This window comes from Stylophora pistillata, chromosome 14, assembly GCF_964205215.1.
Source record: "Stylophora pistillata chromosome 14, jaStyPist1.2, whole genome shotgun sequence".
Classification (NCBI taxonomy): Eukaryota; Metazoa; Cnidaria; class Anthozoa; order Scleractinia; family Pocilloporidae; genus Stylophora; species Stylophora pistillata.
Window position 1 is genome coordinate 19827379 of NC_142532.1, and position 22415 is coordinate 19849793.

At 40.1% G+C, this 22415-nt stretch overlaps 3 protein-coding genes across 5 annotated transcripts in view; 2 read left to right on the plus strand and 1 right to left on the minus strand.

Annotated features, from left to right (window-relative positions):
- LOC148716998 (hemicentin-1-like) overlaps window positions 1–22415 on the plus strand; it is a 54935-nt gene that overhangs the window by 23688 nt on the left and 8832 nt on the right. The window contains exon 8 of the mRNA XM_088744990.1: window positions 3102–3161. Within this exon, the coding sequence (XP_088601116.1) occupies window positions 3102–3161 (60 nt within the window). The remainder of the gene's footprint in view (window positions 1–3101; window positions 3162–22415) is intronic.
- LOC148716999 (uncharacterized) lies at window positions 11253–12630 on the plus strand. The gene is made up of 2 exons (XM_088744338.1): window positions 11253–11608; window positions 11987–12630. The coding sequence occupies exons 1-2, from the start codon at window positions 11395–11397 to the stop codon at window positions 12514–12516; spliced, it is 744 nt and encodes a 247-aa protein (XP_088600464.1). The 5' UTR covers window positions 11253–11394; the 3' UTR covers window positions 12517–12630.
- Window positions 16816–22228, minus strand: LOC148717000 (uncharacterized). Of its 3 annotated transcripts, none has more exons than XM_088745451.1 (5): window positions 21679–22228; window positions 20873–21000; window positions 20509–20585; window positions 20120–20240; window positions 16816–17581 (listed from the first exon to the last, which is right to left on the minus strand). In XM_088745451.1, the coding sequence occupies exons 2-5, from the start codon at window positions 20972–20974 to the stop codon at window positions 17531–17533; spliced, it is 351 nt and encodes a 116-aa protein (XP_088601577.1). In that variant the 5' UTR covers window positions 20975–21000; window positions 21679–22228; the 3' UTR covers window positions 16816–17530. The 3 variants fall into 3 exon arrangements, with proteins under 3 accessions (XP_088601577.1, XP_088601576.1, XP_088601575.1); XM_088745450.1 differs by having other exon boundaries at window positions 16816–17216; window positions 21579–22210; XM_088745449.1 differs by having other exon boundaries at window positions 21579–22201.

The window sequence follows — 22415 nt, forward strand, 5'->3', positions numbered from 1 at the left end:
TTAAAGCGTGTCTTGTGTACTGCTCCTTCACTTACAACGCACACACCGTCAGGAAAAGGCCTAACACGAAGTTATTACTGAAGCGTTTGTTTCGGAAGGGCTAGTTTTGCTGACTCTGGCAAAATTTGCGCAAAGCATTTGCATAACATATATCTGATCGATACCGTTGTCTTTTTCCAATAAACAGCCCAATTGTTACGACATAATCACAACCCACTAAGAAAAATTTCATGTGAAACTAAATGTTATTGTTAGTAAATTTCCCATGCAACTTTCACATGCTTTGACATTTTCTACTAATCAATAAGCTTTGTGCTTCACCCCGTCACGCGTCATTTCCTTGAAAACAACCTGCATTTTAAATTTTATCACGCATTCCACACGCTGGGTGCAAAGTCCAGATGTCCAGATAGGCAACACCCCCCCCTCCCTCCTTCCCCTCCCGTTGTAATGCTCAGGTGACCGCCTCCCGGTTAGCTCAATAGTCCTTTTCACAGTTGTGGGCTTGGTGGCCAAGCCTTTGAACAGGAGTGAGGCTAAAGGTAACCTTGTTATGATACAGATGTTGCTGCTTTTGAAATGCAAATTTCTTGGTTATCATGCTAACTAGATACTGGTCTCTATCACAACAATGTCACCCTCAGCCTCACTTCAAATCAAAGGCTTGGAAACTAAGTACACAACTGTAAAATGGTCTCTTGGTTAGAGCGCCGGTAAGTGTTGTGCGGGAGATCGAGGGTTCGAGCCCCGGCCGGACCAATACTCACGGTCTTAAAATAAGTGAGGAGAATTTGCAACCTTTCTATAATCAAGAAATGGATAGATATTCTAGTCTTCTCGGATAAGGACGAATGAGCCGTAAGTCCCGTCTCCTACAGGGTTAGGGGTAGGAGACGTTAATTTCCCACGCACAGATCACTGTGTGGTGGATGTCCTCCCCTGGGTGCGATGGGTGGGTGTTGGCCTTGAAAAGCCCTTATGGGGAGTGGTCAATTAACATATGTATATATGTATGTATGTATGTATGTATGTATGTATGTATGTATGTATGTATGTATGTATGTATGTATGTGAAAGCCTTTGGAATATGATTCTTTTCTCTTTGCTCAATGTATTTTCACTTATTTCAGAAATGGAGACCGCGAGACATCTTTGGTTAAGGTCTCCTAGAGATAAAATGGAGTTGTGATTTGCTTCCCACCGCAAAATTAAAAACGCACGTGCAGTAATGAGGGCTCACACGCAAGCTAGAGAAGTCTCATTCGCATTCGCTGTTTGGTCTCGTCACGCCATGAGGATGGCGGAGAGAGCGCGTTGCGTGACGAGACCAAACAACTGCTGGGAAGGAGACCACAGTAAGTGTGGCACAACTGCACTTTAATTCTGTCAACAGTTTATTTCTGACAACAGACCATAAAATACCTGTGTCTGAGTTTATTTCATAGAAATTGGAAGAGTCTGTTTTACTCTCTCGAACCGTATTTTTGTCGGAAACTTTAAAAGTTCATGCTATTTTTCTCTTACGAAATTAATAAATTTTGGTACTACAAATGTCCCATCTCAACCCACTCATCCGAAAAAAACAACTCTTGCACGCGTAGCATGCCCATGTTTATCTTAGTGAATTTTCCTTGCATGGCTTCTCATCTTTAATTTATTGATTATTCTATCGGATTACTGTTGATTGACGGCTAGATATACTGCTTCAACGCTATTGGATTGCAAACTTATTTCAAAACCTCCTGCTTTTCTCAGAAACGCATTTCCGTAAGACGCTGCTTCGATCAGTAAAACGATCAGTTAATTACTTAGACTGGAGACGTTTAGTCGATGAAAGAACCAAGAACATGACTTCAGGACATAAACTGCTGTTTTGGATTCTCGTTTTCTCGTTAAAAGAACCCATAGATGGTGAGTATGGGAAAATAAATCTTACTCATGTCATCAACTCATAAGTATATCAGATTCTCGAACACTGAAGGACCTTTTTTAAGCGCAGTCTTTACTACCGTAACAAAACCACACAAGACGGTCTGAGTAGGTCAAACTGATTTTAAATGACGCAAGAAAGAACTTAAGAAAAGCTACCATCGTTGTAAAACGTAAGCAAACGCAGCTTACGACCTCATTAACGACGTTCTTCTGTTTGGCAACTCACTGAAGGAACGGATTGAATATAATTGATTATACGTATGATGCACGATCCTCGCAATAGAAAGCGCTATTTATGCAGTAGTGAAAATCAGACCTGAAAAAAATCAGGCCTGTACGGGATTCGAACCACTGACCTCTGCGATACTAGTGCAGCACTCTACCAATTGAGGTAACAAGCCAACTGGGAGCAGGCCGTTAAGTTGATTCCTAATAAACCCGTGTTGATAAATCAGATACATAAATATATGAACTTCATATATTCATTGTACATAATTGATTATGTAGTCGATCTAGAATGTGATTTCCTTTGTTTGCAACAGAACTAGAAAAATCATAGTTTAGTCGGTATGGACTGTTAAAATTCGGAGCTCGCTTAGACAAGACTCGGAAAGCAAATTGTGTTAAACCATGCGTCACTGATATTGCGGTTCGAGCCATTGAAGCGTTAGTAGAGGGCAACTTAAGAATAATAGATTGCTAACGTAAAAGAAACACTACTTAACTGTAAGGATTTAATAAAAACCTATTGGAGAGAGCTGACTGTCAAACGAATTGTTGATAAACAGATCTAAAATGAATGCCAATATTTTTCAAGGTGACCAGAGTTGGCGAAGGAGAAAAGTTGGGGGCGAAAAAATATTCGTGCCTTACTTTTATAAGTGCTGATAGTTTCGAAAGAAACTGTTTGGGGCTGCGTCGGTGGGGGTAACGAAATAATTTGGATATATCAACAAAGTTGAAATGGTAAATTGGCTACCGTAACAATTACAAAAGCTGACGTTTCGAGCGTTCTATTCGCTCCGACGAAGGGCTAACGCTCGAAACGTCAGCTTTTGTAATCGTTACGGTGGCCAATTTACCATTTCAACTTTGTTGATATATCCAAATTACTTTTTTAAGACTTATCGACACAACTTGAATGTCTTCTTTGTTTGCTTTCTTTTCAGCATATCCACAGTTTACCTGTGGACCCTTTGGTATAAAACATGATATCAATCAAAGAGGAGGTAAGTTTCATGATCAACTCAATTATAAAAAAACCAAACCAGAAACGCCAAAACAGTCGTTTAGATTTTTCTTTAATTAAATCCAAAACTAGTCACATTTCATTAAAATCATCGATAATGTGATATGAAATAGGGACCTCAAGTTAACTCCGACGGCGATGGCAAAACCAAAGATCCCATGGGCAGAACAACAGCTCAGCACGTGCGTTTTCAAACTCTGTGCATTTTCCAACCGTCCTCGGAAGTACAACATCATGAAATCATCAAAATTTATGTGGTTCGAGAATAGAAAACCTCACAGAAAACCCGCCATTTTTGTGACAAGGAGGCGAAGCCACATAGGCTGTCGAGAGGAATTAGCGAGTAAGGGTAACATTAGAATTCCGATCTTGATCCAATTCTGACCCCATATTTCTTGGTGCTTCTTATTCCTTGTTTTGGAGAACTATAGCAAACAATAAACAGGATGGTGCCTGAGATAACGAACCTTTTCCTTATAGAAATATCTCATATTGTGTCATCGGTGCATCATGTAAATACAGAGAAGATGTTATTTCGAAGTTGGGCATTTTACCGTTTGAATAGATTCAAAGATATGATTTTTTTTAGCTCTTGCCGTGACACCACGAAAGATGACCAACATCTCAAAAGAATTTCACAATGGCGTCTCTAGTGGCACGTAATTGTTTAGCAGAAATAATTAAATAGGCCTGATCTTGATCTGATTAGAAGTGAAAGTTTATGTACGTATTGACTCAGTATTTGGCTCGAGATCATAACGTACGAACCGCGCGCAGCGAGGTCCGTGCTTCATGACCGACTTTGAACCTCAACACTGTTCACACGCGCTCATTTTCCACAATTTACAGTTAGATCTTACGTTTTTGTTTAGCATTTTTCGACCACTGCAAAAAATCCTTGGGAATTAAGCAAGTTTAGTTGCCACTTTTAATGCAATACAATTCTTTGGTGTCAATGTCAATGAACTTAATAAACATCGTGATTTCAATTGCGTGGTTTCTCAGAAACTTGAAGTAACCTGATTGTCCAATCAAAGGCCAACGAAAGCTACAACGAAAAAATCTCGATACTACAGTGCTAAATCAACGTGGTTTCCGCAGTGACTCGCGCGGTGGAGAAGTGGTCTAATGATGTCTCTGGTGAAGGGAACCCCCACAGAACATTTCCTTACCTATAGCCTTCCCTTGTGTGTAAGAGGGTCGGTCGGTCAAAAAAATGAAAAAACAAACAAACAAACAAAAAAAGCAAGACGCTCGAGTTCAGAGAAAGCCGGAAAGCCATTACCATTAGAAAGGTTTGACTGAAAGAAAAGAGGGAAGTCAATTACTGATTATGTAGATAGACGGACACTACCCAAAAACTGTTCGGTCTCAGGGTCTATGCTTCATGTTTTTGTAGGTGTCAACGTTTCATATATATAATTTTCTTTTTCTATATAGACTTGTCTGAGACCATGGCAAAGCGTACACTTAGATGCGCATGTGCAAATTGAATGTGAGGTTATCTCCGGCACCTTTGCTAATATCACGTGGTTTCATAATGGAATATCTCTCAGCGAGCTAAAGAAAAGCTTCGTGACGATTGACAAACGGTCCTGTGGTCAAACGCTGAAAATTAGATACGCCAGCTCACGCGATGAAGGAAAATACACATGTGCAGCCACTAACAAGTTTGGAACTGTCAATAAGACATGCTATCTTCATATCAAGGGTATTGTGTTTGATACTGTTTTTCTTACCTCTGTTTAGCGAAATCCGCGGCTCATTAAAAGACTTAAGTTGAAATTGTAAATTGGCCACCGCAAAGAGTTAAAAAGCTGACGTTTCGAGGGTTAGCCTTTCATCATTCGCTCTGACGAAGGGCTAACGCTCGAAACGTCAGCTTTTTAACTCTTTGCGGTGGCCAATTTACAATTTCAACTTGGTTAATGTTACCAAATTACCTTGTTACCCCCACTGTATCCTCATTATCCCTCACCCCCTTATTGGAGATCAATTTTTGGTACAACTCCGCCCCTCCCCCATATACCACGATGGCGACGACTGATTTCCCCTCCGTTCCCCCTCAAACCTCGTGATCCCTCCCAAAAAATATCCTCTCCCTCCCCTCCCTGAGTATAGTTAATAACTGATCCCTATCAAAATAAATAGCGGACAGGAACAGATCAGAAGCGGATCCAGGGGGAGGGTCCAGGGAGGGCCGACTCCTCCCCTTCATTAGACCTCTGGATATTCTTACCTCTTCTGTGAGACCGAGGAAGGTAAATTGACACACACGTCCACTCCGAAAGATACTTACACGCGGTTCTCTTCTGTCCAAAGTCCAAAATGGCTGATAAATCTTCCTGTCATTTTCGACCTCATACAGTAGTGATAAAGAAGTTAGGGCACGTGGTAATATTTTGTGTCTAGACCATAAACTATAGTATTCGGTGCCATTCACTCCATTTACTACGGTGGCTCTCAAGGGCCATCCACCTACAAACATTTTCATGACTTTATCGCGCGATAAGTTTTGCTAAGCCCATTCATTCAAAAAATTTGCAATCAACATTATCGCGCGATAGATAAACTTATCGCGCGATAGAACAACTTATCGCGCGATAGAACAACTTATCGCGTAATAGAACAACTTATCGCGCGATAGAACACTGTATCGCGCGATAGAACAACTTATCTCGAGATAGAACAACTTATCGTGCGATAGAACAACCTATTGCGCGATAGAACAACTTATCGCGCGATAGATAATATTATCGCGCGATAATTTTATTACTCGCTCCCATGGCCCCACGACCATTAGCACGTGGTCACATCCATAGCAAGATGGTGGACAAGGTTTCGAACGTGAGTAATTGTCCAAGAAATAAAGACTTTTGCTCTTGATTTTTGAGCAAGAGACGGTAATCTTTGGGTTAAATTAAATTATATTTCTATGCTTTCTACGCCTTATATTCATAAACAATCTTTCACCTTATACACCTTATATAGTTTAAAAACGTATGCCTACACCTTATATTCATAAACAATCTTTCAAATATAGAGCAATAAAGTCCCTCTCATATCTTTAAACCCACTTACTAAGATAGCATAGAAATGTACTTTAATTTAATCCAAAGATTACCGTCTCTTTCAAAAATCTACAAATAAAAGTCTTTATTTCGTGGACAATTACTCACCTTCGAAACTTGGTCCGCCATCTTGCTATAGATGTGACCACGGGCTAATAGTCGTGGGGCTATGGGAGCTAGTAATTTAAATTATCGCGCGATAATATTATCTATCGCGGGATAAGTTGATCTATCGCGCGATAAGTTGTTCTATCGCGCGATAGAACACTCTATCACGCGATAGAACACTTTATCGCGCGATAAGTTGTTCTATCGCGCGATAAGTTGTTCTATCGCGCGATAAGTTGTTCTATCGCGCGATAAGTAGTTCTATCGCGCGATAAGTTGTTGTATCGCGCGATAAGTTGTTGTATCGCGCGATAAGTTGTTGTATCGCGCGATAAGTTGTTCTATTGCGCGATAAGTTGTAGTATCGCGCGATAAGTTGTTGTATCGCGCGATAAGTTGTTTTATTGCACGACTCGGGCAGTCAGAGGACCAATAACTAAAATCAACCAATCAAAATGCTCTATTGCCGGTCCAATATTCTCTAAGTATTGGACCGGGCACTGTCCCGAATAGTCCCGAATGATACCACACTTGTGTCCCTTTGAACTTCAGTGGTACAATAAATCTCTTATTAACCAAGCTTGCTCGGGACCGTACTGGAAGAACATCGGCCCTCGGTCTTTTTTGTACGGACCTCGCTGCGCTCGGTCCGTACTGTCAAGACCTCGGGCCGATTTTCTCCCAGTACGGCCCTCGCGCTTGGTTAATAAGATATATGTATCGCGCGATAAGTTGTTGTATCGCGCGATAGGTTGTTGTATCGCGCGATAGAACACTCTATCGCGCGATGAGTTGTTCTATCGCGCGATAAGTAGTTCTATCGCGCGATAAGTTGTTCTATCGCGCGATAAGTTTATCTATCGCACGATAATGTTGATTGCAAATTTTTTTGAATGAATGGACTCAGCAAAACTTATCGCGCGATAAAGTCATGAAAATGTTTGTAGGTGGATGGCCCTTGAGAGCCACCGTAATTTACTGTCATGTTAAGTGTCTAAACCATTTATTGTAATGTTTGGTGACTAAACCATTTTTACTTAATCCCACGCAGCTCCTAAAAACAAACCTAATGTGGAATACTTTAAGATTGCTGACAACCGCCAAACAGCTTACCTGAATGGAACTGTTGAACTCAAGTGTAAATTACTGCATGTTGACGCTCATTTGTGGCTGTTGAATGGCACAAGGTTTTCACATGGTGATCGTCACAAAATGATAAGGGATACCACCATTTGCAAATCTAGAAAGCTGTTTACCTTGAAAATAATAAACGTGACTGAGAATGACGAGGGACGGTACACATGCTCTGGATATAAAAATGGTATAAAGGCAACAAAAGATCTTTTCCTTAAAACAGGTTTGTCATAACGTAAAGATGCATGGAATCGAAAACATTTCGTGGGAAAATTGACTTCAAAAGTAAAAAAAATTAGACAATTTAGTAGCAACCTTTGTGTCTCACACAGCCACTTCTCTAATCATAGCAAGGAAAAAAATAATTTTTCAAGTCAAAAATGGATAAACGACAAACAAATCTCCAAAAGACGTAAAAAAGAGCTATGAGACTAACGGCTAATTAATGACAGATTTGTCAAACACATTCAGGGACAGTTTTCGAACGCTTAGGTTACCTTTTGAGATCTCTAAATGCGTTTGGTTATACATCTTCAAATATACTTTACATTGGTGGAGATGAAATTACTTGACTTTTAGAGAAAAGCTGCTTCTTTTAGGAAGGTTGTTACTCGTTTTGTTACGAATTTTGGAGAACGAAGAAATCTGAGTTTCCCTGAAGCGTCAAATTCTAATTTTTAATTCAATTTAATTTAATTTAATAGCTTCGCCAACCGGCAGGGACACGGTAACAGCTTGCGCCAATTACTGCGGGCCCAATAAACCCACCCATCCCACCCCAGGAGAGGACATGCATCACACAGTAATCTCGTGTGTGGGAAATTAACGTCTCCTACCCCAACCCTGCAGGAGACGGAACCTCCATTTATTCGTCCCTATCCGAGAAGACTAGAATATCTAATCATTTCTTGATGTTATAGAAAGGCAGCAAATTATTCTCAATTATTTTAAGACCCTGAGTGTTGGTTCGGCCGGGGCTCGAACCCTCGACCTCCCGCACAACACTCCAGCGCTCTATCCATTGAGCTAACCGGGAGGTTAGGACCTTGACAGAAACCTAGACAGACCTTATTGATGAGCCTTATTAACGATTTCATTTTCTTACCAGAGCCATGTCCAAGCGGTTATTACTGTCCCCCCGAAGGAAACACAGCTTTCCCTTTCCCCAGGTCTCCGCCGACACCAACACCTGGTATCAGCAAAGGTATGAAAGGTAACCAATGAATGACGACTGAGATATTATTGTTATTGATACCAACGCACCCAAGGAGTCCAGCTAAGAGGATATTGAGTGGCGGATTCTGTGGGGGAGGGGGGGGGGGAATTTAGGGAGTGCGAACTCCTCCACCATTAGAACTGTGGGTATTTTTCAACAATTGTCTGAGACCAAAATTTCTCCAAAGACAAGATCATATATCATTACATAACTAAGAGCATTATAAAAATGTACTTAAACATGTTCCGCCCTTAGATTATTTAGGTTCCAGTGTAAATGAAAAATTCTCTGTTCTATAAGTCAACGTTTAGACCCATAACGATTTATTGTCTTTAGAGGATGACCGTGAAACAAGGCAAAGGAATGAAAGATCCGGTACCTCTAGTGTCATCACGCAAGGGGAAAATCTAAAGACAGAATTGGCTCCTGTCAGCAGAGGATACAGCTTCCACAGACCAGATCGCGTGAGCATATTATTGTTCGCGGCATTAGCTTTTACCTATATAACAAACGCAAGTAATAATTTTAGCGCACATTTCACTGGGTGTCATAAAGCCAAAACTAAAGTATTTAAAACAGCCAATCAGATGAAAGGAAACTATCACATTGAGAAGTCAAAGTAAGAACATGGACACTGCCAAAGTCGCGGGAAAACGAGAGAGACTCAGGCGTGATCGATTTTAGTCAGTTTCATCTTATTGTGTTATGGATGTAGTTTCAAGAGGATGACATTGTCATTTAAGGGAACCTCCACTCTTTTTTAACAAATAGCGCTCAAAATGTTCCAAATGTACTTCTAAATTGATCTGGCATAAAATATTACCTTACCAAGTAATCTGACTTTTTATCGCTTTCCAAAGAAGGTTCTTAGAGCCACTTCGAATTTCCCGCGGCCTCCATCTTGAATCGTGCGCAACGCACTCTGGGCTGTTGACGTGTACTGGTTGCTCGTTGCACTTGAAGCGTATTTTCTCACTCTTGTTGATGCTACACTGTATATTGCTGTCGTCTGAAGAAAAATTTTAGTAAATGTGTCACAGATCTTCCCCATGAGTTAGAGCCGGACCACTCTTCAAGAGAAGGGAGACAGGAAAGTAAAGCAGCAGGTCAACAATATTGAGAAGCATCAGGTTTTCATTCTGAAAATGTCGACCGCCGATTGAACACTTCATAGGGAAGATCGGTGACATATTCTGACAAAAATTTTCATCAAACGACAGCAATTTTCAAAACCGTGAGTGGATCCTCGTGGAAGGAAGCTTCAAAATCCTTAGAGATTTTTCAGTAGAGGATCGTATCAGAATCTTAAAGGGTCGTTGTGGTAGGGTTTATCAGAATCTCAGGGAGATCATTGTGAAAGAGAGTATGAAATCTAAAGGGGATTCCTTTGGAAGACAGTATCAAGCTAATAGATACATAGCTTTTCCTAAGATTATTCTACTCATGAAATTTTCAGAGATCATCGGAGGATGAAAGTAAGAAACTAATGGTTTGTCCCTCAGGGTGGAACATCCCAAGTAAAATTCAATCGTCTCTACAGGAAAATGAGGGGGGGGGGTGGGTGGGTGGGGGGCATTGGATATCAGTATTTCCAGAGTGGCACATGTGTTCAGTAACTTGAGAAGAATTCCTTTTGAAATGGGGGAACTTACTTTCCTATCTTGATTGTTTCTGGTAACAGTGTCATCAAGATATCTTTTGGAGAGAACACTTCTTACAGTGCTTCAACGAGAAACGAAAACAGAGCTTAACGAATGGGTAACATTTTGCAAAGTCAAAATCCAGAATTCAGTCAGGAGTCAGCAGTAACATTTCTAAGCGTCAGCGTACATCCTGGAGAGCTAGACACAAGATGATCTTGCTTCAAGTATCTAATGTAATAGCCAGAAAATATTGGTAGAGCTTTAGAGCTAGGTGGGGCCGAATACACTGAGTACGTGAGGAAGGCTTGAAGGCCAAACGGGCACTGTCATCTCATTGCGAACATGGCTGCATTGAATGACTTGAGTAGACATTCTTGGAAGCAATTTCAGCAAAAAGAGTGACGACAAATTCATTTCCAAAACCCAAACTTGTCAAATTTATTCCTTTATTGAAGGATTATCGGCAATACCGAGGAACAATAACCCCAATGGAAAAGTTCAATTGCGTGTATCATTTTACGTCGGCAACTTTTACGTATGCCAAGATCTTTCTGAGTGTCCATCACTCTTGTTTACTCCGCGGCTCCTTGTTAGATTCACTTTAATGGATATGTCTTCTTACATTGGCCTTGAAAGCAACACCGTAACTTTGTACGGGCCGACATGGTAAACACGACACTGTTTTAAAGCCATAACATTAACTAGGAGTAATCTTGTTTTATGAAAAGTACTCCCCCATCAGCGGTGGAACACGCCGCAGATTACTAAACTACAGCTGAGATTAAAAGCAATCAAATTTACGTGACCAAAGAGCAGGGAAACGGATTATAAGTACATTACGGCTAAGTCCACACACTGATCTGCTGGTAATGAAAGCTTGTCAAAAAGTTGTACAAAGTGTAAATATACATTAAGTAAATTACATTCTTTGGGCTTTTGAAACTGCTCAACAAAAGGTCGTTTATTCCAATAATGCCATGCGTGGTAAACAATATTTCTCATCTCTAGCCTTTCTCACAAATTATCGTGTAAAATTTTACCATGTCCCTTGTCCCAGCGAAAGCAAATCTGAGTTTCTCCATTGAAAACATTCTCAAGGAAGAAAATTCTTCGGAAAGTTCTCTATTAACCAGACCGGATAATAATGATGATACAGTAATAGCTCTTCAACAAGGATCCTCTTCGCCTGAGAGATCTTTGACCAGTGATCTTCCATGGCTGGCATACACTAGATATTGTCCGCCTAAAATTCCAAGTAAGTGATATGAAATCTGTGTTTTCGTGTGTATTCTCAAAGGTCAACATTCTCATGGCTGTGATAAAGTTGAAGGTTTGTACTGAATTGCACCAAATCAGAGAATGCAAGGAAAAATGAATTAAGATTTTGGAATGACGGCAACAACAAAAAAAGGCAAGACTTGATAAAAGCAGCCTTTAAGACTGCAGAAAAATACCCGCGAGTTCGTAAGTTGGAGGAATTGAAAAAAGGGTTCGATTTTGCCAAAATATCACCAGGCGACCCCTGTTTTCACACCTCGTGGGACAACTCAGACAGCTGTTCCATATCTATTGATTGTGAAGAGTTACAGGTCAAATGAAGAAGTAAGACCTTAGCAGACTTTTTCTCTTGTAGGGTCGAAAAATCGTAAAACAATCAACAAGCGGAAAGTAAGTGGGAGCCCCAGGGTGCCATTCTCTTCAGAACAGCTACTGGAATTGGAGAAAAGCTATGAGGACACCCATTACGTTACTGTCGCCAAAGTTTCACAACTTTCTAGTAAGTTAAAACTTCCAGGAAACCGCATCAAGATTTGGTTTCAGAACCGCCGTGCGCGGGAAAAAAAGAAGGCAAGGAAGCTGGGAAAATATCAGAACCAACAACTGACTGAAAACGAAACAAGTGCCGAGACAACGATTACGCCTCAGGAAAAAATCGATCAAAATAGATACTGTTTATCACAATTTTACCCTGCTCCTTTTGGGAGGAGAGAATCCGCTTTCTCTCCAATGTTTATGTCTCGGTTAGTGTATACCGATTGTCCGTTAAAATGGAGGAATCTGAAATCAGTGCCCTATATATCAAACGTACCTCGGTTTCATAACCTTAAGTATGTTAACTGCGATCTGCACGAAGGAGTCAGGTGTGTTGTTCAACGTACATAACAAGTTAGATTTCCTTACAACAAACAATTCTGAGTGTGAAAACCCTTAGAAAGATATATCTGATTCATTAGTCATTTCAGTAATAAAGAAGGTAGTTTAATCACTTTATTCTCAAATAGAAATGCCAACTAAATGAAAAGCTTACTGTGATCTCCTGCGATTGTGGGTAAACCTGGTTTCATTTGCATTTCGGGATAAAATCTCTCATGTAGTTTGAATACCGCCGTCGTTTTCATTCGTAGGGTAAAATATGGAGATACTGACAACCTGTCTGTTAAACTCCTCCTGAGAAGATTAAATTATTGCACGCGCGGTTATTGCCAACTGATAACGGACGGCAAACAAATTTGGTTTTGGCGAAATTTTTAGAATACATTAGGAGATCACTGACAATGTTATAAGCTAATACAAGTCTACCTGAGAGAACTGAAGCACCGGAAATGTTTCATTGTTCATTTTATTGGAATAAGTAGGTTGTGTGTGTATGAAGTTTGATTGTGATGATCTATGGTTTATCCTTCTCAAAAAGTTTCGAGATTCATTGTTGTGCAAATGAAGTTTTTGTGGAGAACGTTTTTTTCGCAAACGACAATCAAACGACAACCTTCTGTGACCGACGCAAACCACAATGCATATATTAAACACAACGTCGGCATATTTTTAACCCTTGTCAAGACTTTGTACTTTCGGTTATTTGAGGTATACCGATGTACACTCCTATAAATACCTCTCTTTCACAAAAACACAAATCAACTTATCCAACCCGCTCGAAAAAGCCAGACATCTGGCGCTCCTATAATCCCACTCAATCACTTTAAAAAGAGACAAGCTCAAGGAGGTGTGCCTATATTTCATAACAGATGATTGCAACCTTCATTCTGAATGTTTACTTTAAGGGCTCGGGTTTGCGTCAGTGGAATAGTTTTACTCAGTCAATCTTTACATACATACATACATACATACATACATACATACATAACTTTATTTGATAACGCAGGTTAAAATTCGCGCAACTTTACAGCTGATGTGGACCTGCCTAAACTAAATAGTCTATTATGATAAAATACAGATATGGTAGAATTTATAAGTTGAATAAATTAAGTAGACCATAAAATGTTAGTAATAGTGAAAGTTTGGTTTCATGTTTTGTATAACATTACATCCCTTTTCAAAATTAATATTCATGACAGTTTGCTTGGATTGTTTTAAGTTATATTTAAAAATAGATAAATTTGGGGAATCTTTAAAATTATCGGGAAGTGCATTCCATGCTACTGCAGATCTATGAGCAAAGGACCTACGACCCAGTTCGGTTTTGGGCCTATTAAGTACAACATTCAGGGATTTCCTTAGGTCATAGCTGTTGGAGTTCTTGGTCACCAAACAATTAATTTCCCGCAACCCTAAATTATAATAGGCATTATATGTAATAGCTAAGATACGTAGCTTATAAAAATACTCTAAAGGCATCCAGCCAACCTTAGAAAGTACATCATTATCCTCAAAACTATTAGGTATCTTATGAATCAGCCTGGCAGCCCTGATGTGAATCATTTCTAGATCTTTAAACTTGGGTCCAGACCCCCAAATTACAATTCCATATAGAACACTTGGTATAACTATCCTATAGTAAAAAGTCTCCAAGATAGATGTACATAGGAAATTTATACGTCTCAACATTTTAACTTTGGCATTAAATGCAGATCCAGCCAATGCAACATGCTGAGACCAAGAGAGTTTATCATCAATTGTAACCCCAAGGCAATTGGTGGAGGACACATACCGAATGGTGTCCACACCCACTTCAGCTGTTTCAAAGGACCTATGAATGGGGCAGTACTTAAGACCATTGCCTCGGATTTACCTTCATGTAGAATCAGTCTGTTACTAAGACACCAGGAATTAACCTGGTCCAAAACCGCCTGTAACCGTGTTGTTATGTCATCAACAGTATTCCCTATTACATATATTGTGGTATCGTCAGCATACATATAGACTTCTCCACTGGTAATAGATTCAGAGAGGTCATTAACATAAGATGCAAACAGTCTTGGTCCCAGTAAGGATCCCTGAGGGACCCCAGCTCTAATGGGGACTCTATCAGATCTAGACCCATTTACACTAGTCCCTTGCACACGGTTGGAGAGATAGTCATTGATCCATTTCCACATATCACCCGCCAAGCCAACAGCCTTGAGTTTCTCAGTAAGAATACTGTGGTTGACACAATCAAATACTTTGCGGAAATCAATGAATAAGACTCCAACCCTATGACCCCTATCCAGGGCACCCCCCCCCCCCTGGACTCAGTGAGATGAAGGAGGAGGCTCTCCGTTGAATAGCCCGTCCTAAATCCCCATTGTCTATCTGTAAGAATGCCATTGGATAACAAATGATCATCAAGTGAATTACACACTACCTTCTCAAGAAGCTTTCCTGGTGTACTAAGCGAGGATATAGGACGGTAATTGTTAGGATCCAGCCTGTTCCCTTTCTTAAAAACAGGTGTAACTAATGACTCCTTCCATAACGAGCCTCACGCCGTTAGCAACCAAAAAAAGTCTAGGTATCCAGCAGAGAATCCGTACTTTTAGTCCGCATTCTCTGCTGGATACCAGTGGCTTGCTTGGGTAAAATTTTTGATCTTATTTCGCTCCTAATCTGATAGAGGCGTCAACTTTTACACAATCATGTCATCATCCTATGGCGTGAAAAGGTAATTAAAGAAGCCGTATCCGAAAAAAGTGTACATGGCCGGCGCTTAAAAATAGTGACAAGACAAAGCGCTCGCCCGGAGTGTGTTGCGGCAGTTACAGTCACGTCGAAGAAACATTTCTCAGTCAATGCTTGCGGATTTAGTTAACTTCATTAATACTGACATAGGCTGCGACGCTTATTTACTACGACATTTAACTGGCGGCCTGAGTGTTTTGTTTTTTAATCAATTTTACCACATTTTTGTTTTCGGATCGGAAACAAAGTAAATTCCAGAACCGACGACTTTTTTTCCGCTGTGTTCGGAATCTGTGACAGCTTGGTGCTGTAATTTTTGAGCATCCGGTTACCAGTTATTGGGAATAAACTCGGCGTATTACAACCTATAATTTCTTTTGCTGTTTAACGCAGAGTCCACAATACATGGCGGCTTTTTCTCACTGATATTTTATGTCGCATTTATAGTTTACACACTGTTCCAGTTTTTTTAAACGATATTCATGCAGTACACATAAGATTCTTTGTCACTGGCCTTCATATGACCTATATTGGTGCCGGAATCCTCTAGATAATTGCTAGAGATTACAGACATTATAGGTACGATGTGATTAACGCACTGGTGTTGAAAATCTCTTTGCGCTACCTCCTCCGCAACGATGATTAAAATCGTGAATAAACAGAGACCGGGGGTAATAATAATTGTTTTCAAATCAAGATAGATGTTGAACAAGTTGACAAAGCTTTTAAACAGACAAAGACCAACTTTCGTTTAATGACACGTTACGAACAAGTTTAAACTCCCTTGAACTTTAACAGGGTTCGTACTGTCTTGCAAGTCTGTTAATTTCAGGGTAAGTCCCCCAATGAATTTAACCAATCCTTAGAAAGTCCTTGAATTTTTATATTCTAAAAGCTTCTTGAGAGGGGTGGGACGTTGACTTTTTCCGAAAAACCAACTTTAAGTACTGAGTCAAGCGCTGTGCGCTAGAGTGGTTTGGAAATTAACATAGAGCGCGGTAGATCCAGTAATGCGTTATTGACCAAGCAGGAAAACTCAAACCTGAGCCAAGCGATAAGAGCCAAGCGAGAGCTTGCCTGCAGGTTACACAAAGACAAAATGGCTGCAACGCTGGCCACCGCAGAAAACGAAAAATAAGCAAGGGTTAATAGCCAATCAGCTCACAGAATTCGCTGCATCTTGCACCGCTTGCGAAGCCAGCCATATAAAAAGGAAAGATAATACATCGGCGTAATATAACTCTTAAAGCAAGAATCTCTCCCAACATATTCATCTAAGGTAGTAAAAGTTTAAAATGTTATGAAAGCTGAAAAAGAAAGGGTTCCGGTGTCGCGCTTATTCAGAGTTACAAGTTTGAATGGCCAAGGGGTGGGCACTTATTCAAGGAAATACGGTATATCGATCACTTGAGGCTGTGCGCGTTACTTCGTGTTGTTTCATACTTTATATTATCTCATATTACCCAGTTTGTCAGGAAATCAATCGTCGTCGTGTGTTTACGCCCTACAAAAACGTCGCATCAGAGATTTCACGATCCAGCTTCGCAAAAAAATGTTCCAGCAGTGTTTTGCCTTGTGTTATTTATTGAGTTTTTTTGGCAGCATTTTTTGTTTTGATGTTCTCTTCCCGTCGCGGTTTGCAGGGCGACTTTTAACAGTAAATGAAGCTGTTTTTCAAATTTTTGTCTCAAACGACTATTTATTCCTGTCGCTCTGCTGTAGATATAGGTGAAGAGCTCAAATAACAGAAAAGTTTGCGTCACAAGAATTTCTTCACATTATATATGCCAGAAAACCTCAGGCATTACTCTGAATGCCAGAGGATAGACAATACTTCCCTATATTAACCATCAATAAAAAGCTAAGTAAGTCAAATATCTCAGAGGCGCTCAGGCATTAAACTGAATGCCAGGACTTCAGCCTGGGTGAACCAGTAAGGCCGATAGACAACACTTCCCTAGATTAACCTGTGAATGTCAAAGAAAATAAGAATGTTAGGACTATCCCAGAAGCACGAAGGGATTACTGTGAATAGCAGAACTTCCGTTCCGCCTGGGTGAACCAGAAAAGATAAACAACACTTCCCCGTATTGACCATGAATGAAAAACTTAAAGTATGTTGTATATCCCGGAAGCGCTCAGGCATTACACTGAATGCCAGGAATTCAGCCTGGGTGAACCAGAAAGGATAGACAATACTTCCCTATATTAGCCATGAATGAAAAGCTAAGTAAGTCAAATATCTCAGAGGCGCTCAGGCATTAAACTGAATGCCAGGACTTCAGCCTGGGTGAACCAGTAAGGCCGATAGACAACACTTCCCTTGATTAACCTGTGAATGTCAAAGAAAATAAGAATGTTAGGTATCCCAGAAGCACTAAGGGATTACTGTAAATAGCAGACCTTCCATTCAGCCTGGGTGAACCAGAAAAGATAAACAACACTTCCCCGTATTGACCATGAATGAAAAAACTTAAAGTATGTTGTATATCCCAGAAGCGCTCAGGCATTACACTGAATGCCAGGACTTCAGCCTGGGTGAACCAGAAAGGATACACAACACTTCCCTATATTGACCATGAATGAAAAGCTAAGTATGTTGTATATCCCAGAAGCGCTCAGGCATTACACTGAATGCCAGGACTTCAATATGGGTGGACCAGAAAGGATAGACAACACTTCCCTATATTGACAATGAATGAAAAGCTAAGTATGTTATATATCCCAGAAGCGCTCAGGCATTACTCTGAATGCCAGGACTTCAGCCTGGGTGAACCAGAAAGGATAGACAACACTTCCCTATATTGACCATGAATGAAAAGCTATGTGAAACTTTGTTATATATCCCAGAAGTGCTCAGGCATTACAGTCAATGCCAGGACTTCAGCCTGGGTGAACCAGAAAGGATAGACAACACTTCACTATATTGACCATGAATGAAAAGCTATGTAAGTTATATATCCCAGAAGCGCTCAGGCATTACACTGAATGCCAGGACTTCAGCCTCGGTGGACCAGAAAGGATACACAACACTTCCCTATATTGACCATGAATGAAAAGCTATGTATGTTGTATATCCCAGAAGCACTCAGGCATTACACTGAATGCCAGGACTTCAGCCTGGGTGGACCAGAAAGGATAGACAACACTTCCCTATATTGACAATGAATGAAAACCTAAGTATGTTATATATCCCAGAAGCGCTCAGGCATTTAACTCTGAATGCCAGGACTTCAGCCTGGGTGGACCAGAAAGGATAGACAACACTTCCCTATATTGACCATGAATAACAAGCTCAGTATGTTGTATATCCCAGAAGTGCTCAGGCATTACACTGAATACCAGGACTTCAGCCTGGGTGAACCAGAAAGGATAGACAACACTTCCCTATATTGACCATGAATGAAAAGCTATGTAAGTTATATATCCCAGAAGCGCTCAGGCACTACACTGAATGCCAGGACTTCAGCCTGGGTGGACCAGAAAGGATACACAACACTTCCCTATATTGACCATGAATGAAAAGCTAAGTATGTTGTATATCCCAGAAGCACTCAGGCATTAAACTGAATGCCAGGACTTTAGCCTGGGTGGACCAGAAAGGATACACAACACTTCCCTATATTGACCATAAATGAAAAGCTATGTAAGTTATATATCCCAGAAGCACTCAGGCATCACACTGAATGCCAGGACTTCAGCCTGGGTGGACCAGAAAGGATACACAACACTTCCCTATATTGACCATGAATGAAAAGCTAAGTATGTTGTATATCCCAGAAGCACTCAGGCATTTTTCTGAATGCCAGGACTTCAGCCTGGGTAAACCAGAAAGGATAGACAACACTTCCCTATATTGATCATGAATAAAAAGTTCAGTATGTTATATATCCCAGAAGTGCTCAGGCATTACTCTGAATGGCAGGACTTCAGCCTGGGGGAACCAGAAAGGATAGACAACACTTCCCTATATTGACCATGAATGAAAAGCTAAGTATGTTGTATATCCCAGAAGCGCTCAGGCATTACACTGAATGCCAGGACTTCAGCCAGGGTGAACCAGAAAGGATAGACAACACTTCCCTATATTGACCATGAATGAAAAGCTAAGTATGTTGTATATCCCAGAAGCGCTCAGGCATTACACTGAATGCCAGGACTTCAGCCTGGGTGAACCAGAAAGGATAGACAACACTTCCCTATATTGACCATGAATGAAAAGCTAAGTATGTTATATATCCCAGAAGCGCTCAGGCATTACACTGAATGCCAGGACTTCAGCCTGGGTGAACCAGAAAGGATAGACAACACTTCCCTATATTGACCATGAATGAAAAGCTATGTATGTTATATATCCCAGAAGCGCTCAGGCATTACACTGAATGCAAGGACTTCAGCCTGGGTGAACCAGAAAGGATAGACAACACTTCCCAATATTGACCATGAATGAAAAGCTAAGTATGTTATAAATCCCAGAAGTGCTCTGGTATTACTCTGAATGCCTGGACTTCAGCCTGTGTGAACCAGAAAGGATAGATCACACTTCCCTATATTGACCATGAATGAAAAGCTAGGTATGTTATATATCCCAGAATTGCTCAGGCATTACTCTGAATGAAGGACTTCAGCCTGGGTGAACCAGAAAGGAAAGACATAATTTCCCTCTATTAACAGTGAATGAAAAACTAAGTTTGTTATATCCCAGAAGCTCTCAGGCATTACGCCGAATGCCAAATAAATCTCAGAAATATGACAAATAAATATATATCTCAGAAGTGACCAGGCAACACTAAACAAAATAATATTGTTACAGGATAAGACTTCAAGAAAATAGATTTTTTTAAATGATACAATGTTGACTATGCCTTACTTCAATGGGTGCACAGAATTTAAAAATTAAAATGTCATACACTGCAGGCAGAGCACATAAATTAACATCACATGGCTCCTCTTCAAGGAGAAAGAGCAAGTCATCTCTTAACCCCTTCCATCTGAAACAGACAGAAAAAAAACAGTGAATAAAGTTTCCACCTTTATAATCCAAGCTTACCATATTTTTGCTGGTAACTGGGTAAAAGTGAAGAACAGCTCCCCTAAAAGTCTGTCGGCCAACTGTCGGCCGGCAGTATGCCAACTGTCCATCAAACTAAGTATCCCAAGTGAGATTTAAAGACATGTATTCTAATAGAAAGTGAAATACCATACTGCAAGCTGGAACTTTTTATGCATGTCAATGCAGAAATGCAGAGTTGTACCTACCCCCCAATATTTGCTTTGCTCTTTAGGAAACACTCAGCAAAGGCTTCCCCAAAAGGAACATCAGGAGAGGCACATTCCTACAAATAAATTGCATGTATCACTTAATAATGAATTAACTGAGCTAAAGTCATATAATGTTCACTACTAATGGTAGATATATAATCACTGTTCACCACAGATAAAATATGTTCACTTTTATGGACACCTTTCGTCTGCCTTTCTGTAAAGTCAAGAAAGCCAAGAAAGCTCTCACTAATTGATTATAAATAAATTGCATAACAAATACCAGTAGGCTGAATATGTTTTGTGTTATTGTATAATTCCACTATGATGCATGTCATTTAGCATTGCAGGTATAACCTACCTTAATAACTTTGCAGAATACACAGCACTCTGTGTCCAATCCTTGCTTGCAAAGTTCATTGATATATTTTTTGGCATCACCAGCTCTTTGCTTGAGCAGCATTATCAGTGTTTTGTAATCAAGAGTAACTGTCATGAAAAAAGACAAGAAGATAACAAGAAGTTGAAGTTAAAATAGCTACACCAAAGATCTCAAATGTTATACTTTCCCAGATATTTTCTAACACTGCCAAGCATAAAATGGATTCAATAATTACTATCACGTAGCTAGACATGTAACATAAAAACATTGCAAAAATAAAAAATAATAAGATAAAAAAAATATAGAGTCAAGATTGGCACACACAAATAACCTGGAAATTTAACTTTAAAGCATCTTCCATTAACTACTATTCCAGTTTTCTCAATGGCATCCCTCTGGCGGTTTAAATCTTTTATCGTAGAAAAATAGAAATGAAATAAATTATAATACTGTCAAGACCCTATCAAGGAAACAAACCCGAAATTTCTCCTAAAGTAGCCATAAAAAGTGATCATAGCTAGAAGACTTAGAGGCTCAGCATAAAATCAAACTCAGCCAATTATGTGATTTTCCTGCCAAGCAGAGATGAGTTCTGATACACCGTGAAACCAGCATTCACAACAAAACATAAGACAGCAAACTCACTTTTTCCAATCTTAATAAAAATATAAACATTATGACTTACCCCGGTTCGTCTTAGCTTGAAAATGCTAAGTAACGTTTGCCAAGCTTTTCTTGATCCAGGATCAAGAATTTATTTTATCGATCAACCAAAGATATCTCACCACTTCTCCTTCTTCGAATTTCTGCCGGAAGATGGTAGAAACAACTCCAAATAGAGAGGCGATGGCCACTTTGTTGTTCTGAACATATCGGTCATCCAAGCTTCCGCCATTTTTTAAAGCTGGACCGTACAAAACGCTTGGAAAATGTGCCACCAACAGGCTACTTCAAAAAACTTGCTGACTCTTATGCCACATTTCTTGAAATTTAAGATAAACCATTCCCTTGACTCATCTGGAGGAGAATGAAGCAATTCAACCCTTCGAAGTTTCAAGGGATCCATAACTGCACTCGACCGCGGGAAACTAAACATTCCCGCTTTTGCTTACGCATATTAATATGAAATCCAATCTCCAAATGTCAATAGGCCGATCCAGCCCCTAATAAACAAAAGGCTTCATTGTACCCAGCAGGAACAGAGATTGTACAAATTCAACCAACTACTCAGATTACTGCGAGCAATTATCGAAAAAGGCTGTCAAGGCGATGATGGAAACTTATCCGGTTTATGACGTCACTCCATAGCAACCAGCCTTTTCGAATATTTGAACTTCCGTTTACCTGTGGCTCGTGATGATTGTTGGGGGAACTTACAACAGTCCATGCTTTTTTGAACACCTCTAGCAGACCCTGAATAGCAGAGTCCTGTGTCAATTTAAGATCTTTAGGAAAAATATTATCAGGGCCTACTGCTTTGTTTGGATTAATAGACTTTAAAACATCTCTAACTATATCCCAA

Coding starts and splice junctions, on each gene's coding strand:
- LOC148717000 (XM_088745451.1), bottom strand. CDS start 20,974: ATGCTGCTCAAGCAAAGAGCTGGTGATGCCAAAAAATATATCAATGAA. Junction 20,586..20,872: donor TATTCTGCAAAGTTATTAAG/GTAGGTTATACC, acceptor ATTTATTTGTAG/GAATGTGCCTCTCCTGATGT. Junction 20,241..20,508: donor AGCAAAGCAAATATTGGGGG/GTAGGTACAACT, acceptor TGTCTGTTTCAG/ATGGAAGGGGTTAAGAGATG.
- LOC148716999 (XM_088744338.1), top strand. CDS start 11,395: ATGTCCCTTGTCCCAGCGAAAGCAAATCTGAGTTTCTCCATTGAAAAC. Junction 11,609..11,986: donor TTGTCCGCCTAAAATTCCAA/GTAAGTGATATG, acceptor TTTCTCTTGTAG/GGTCGAAAAATCGTAAAACA.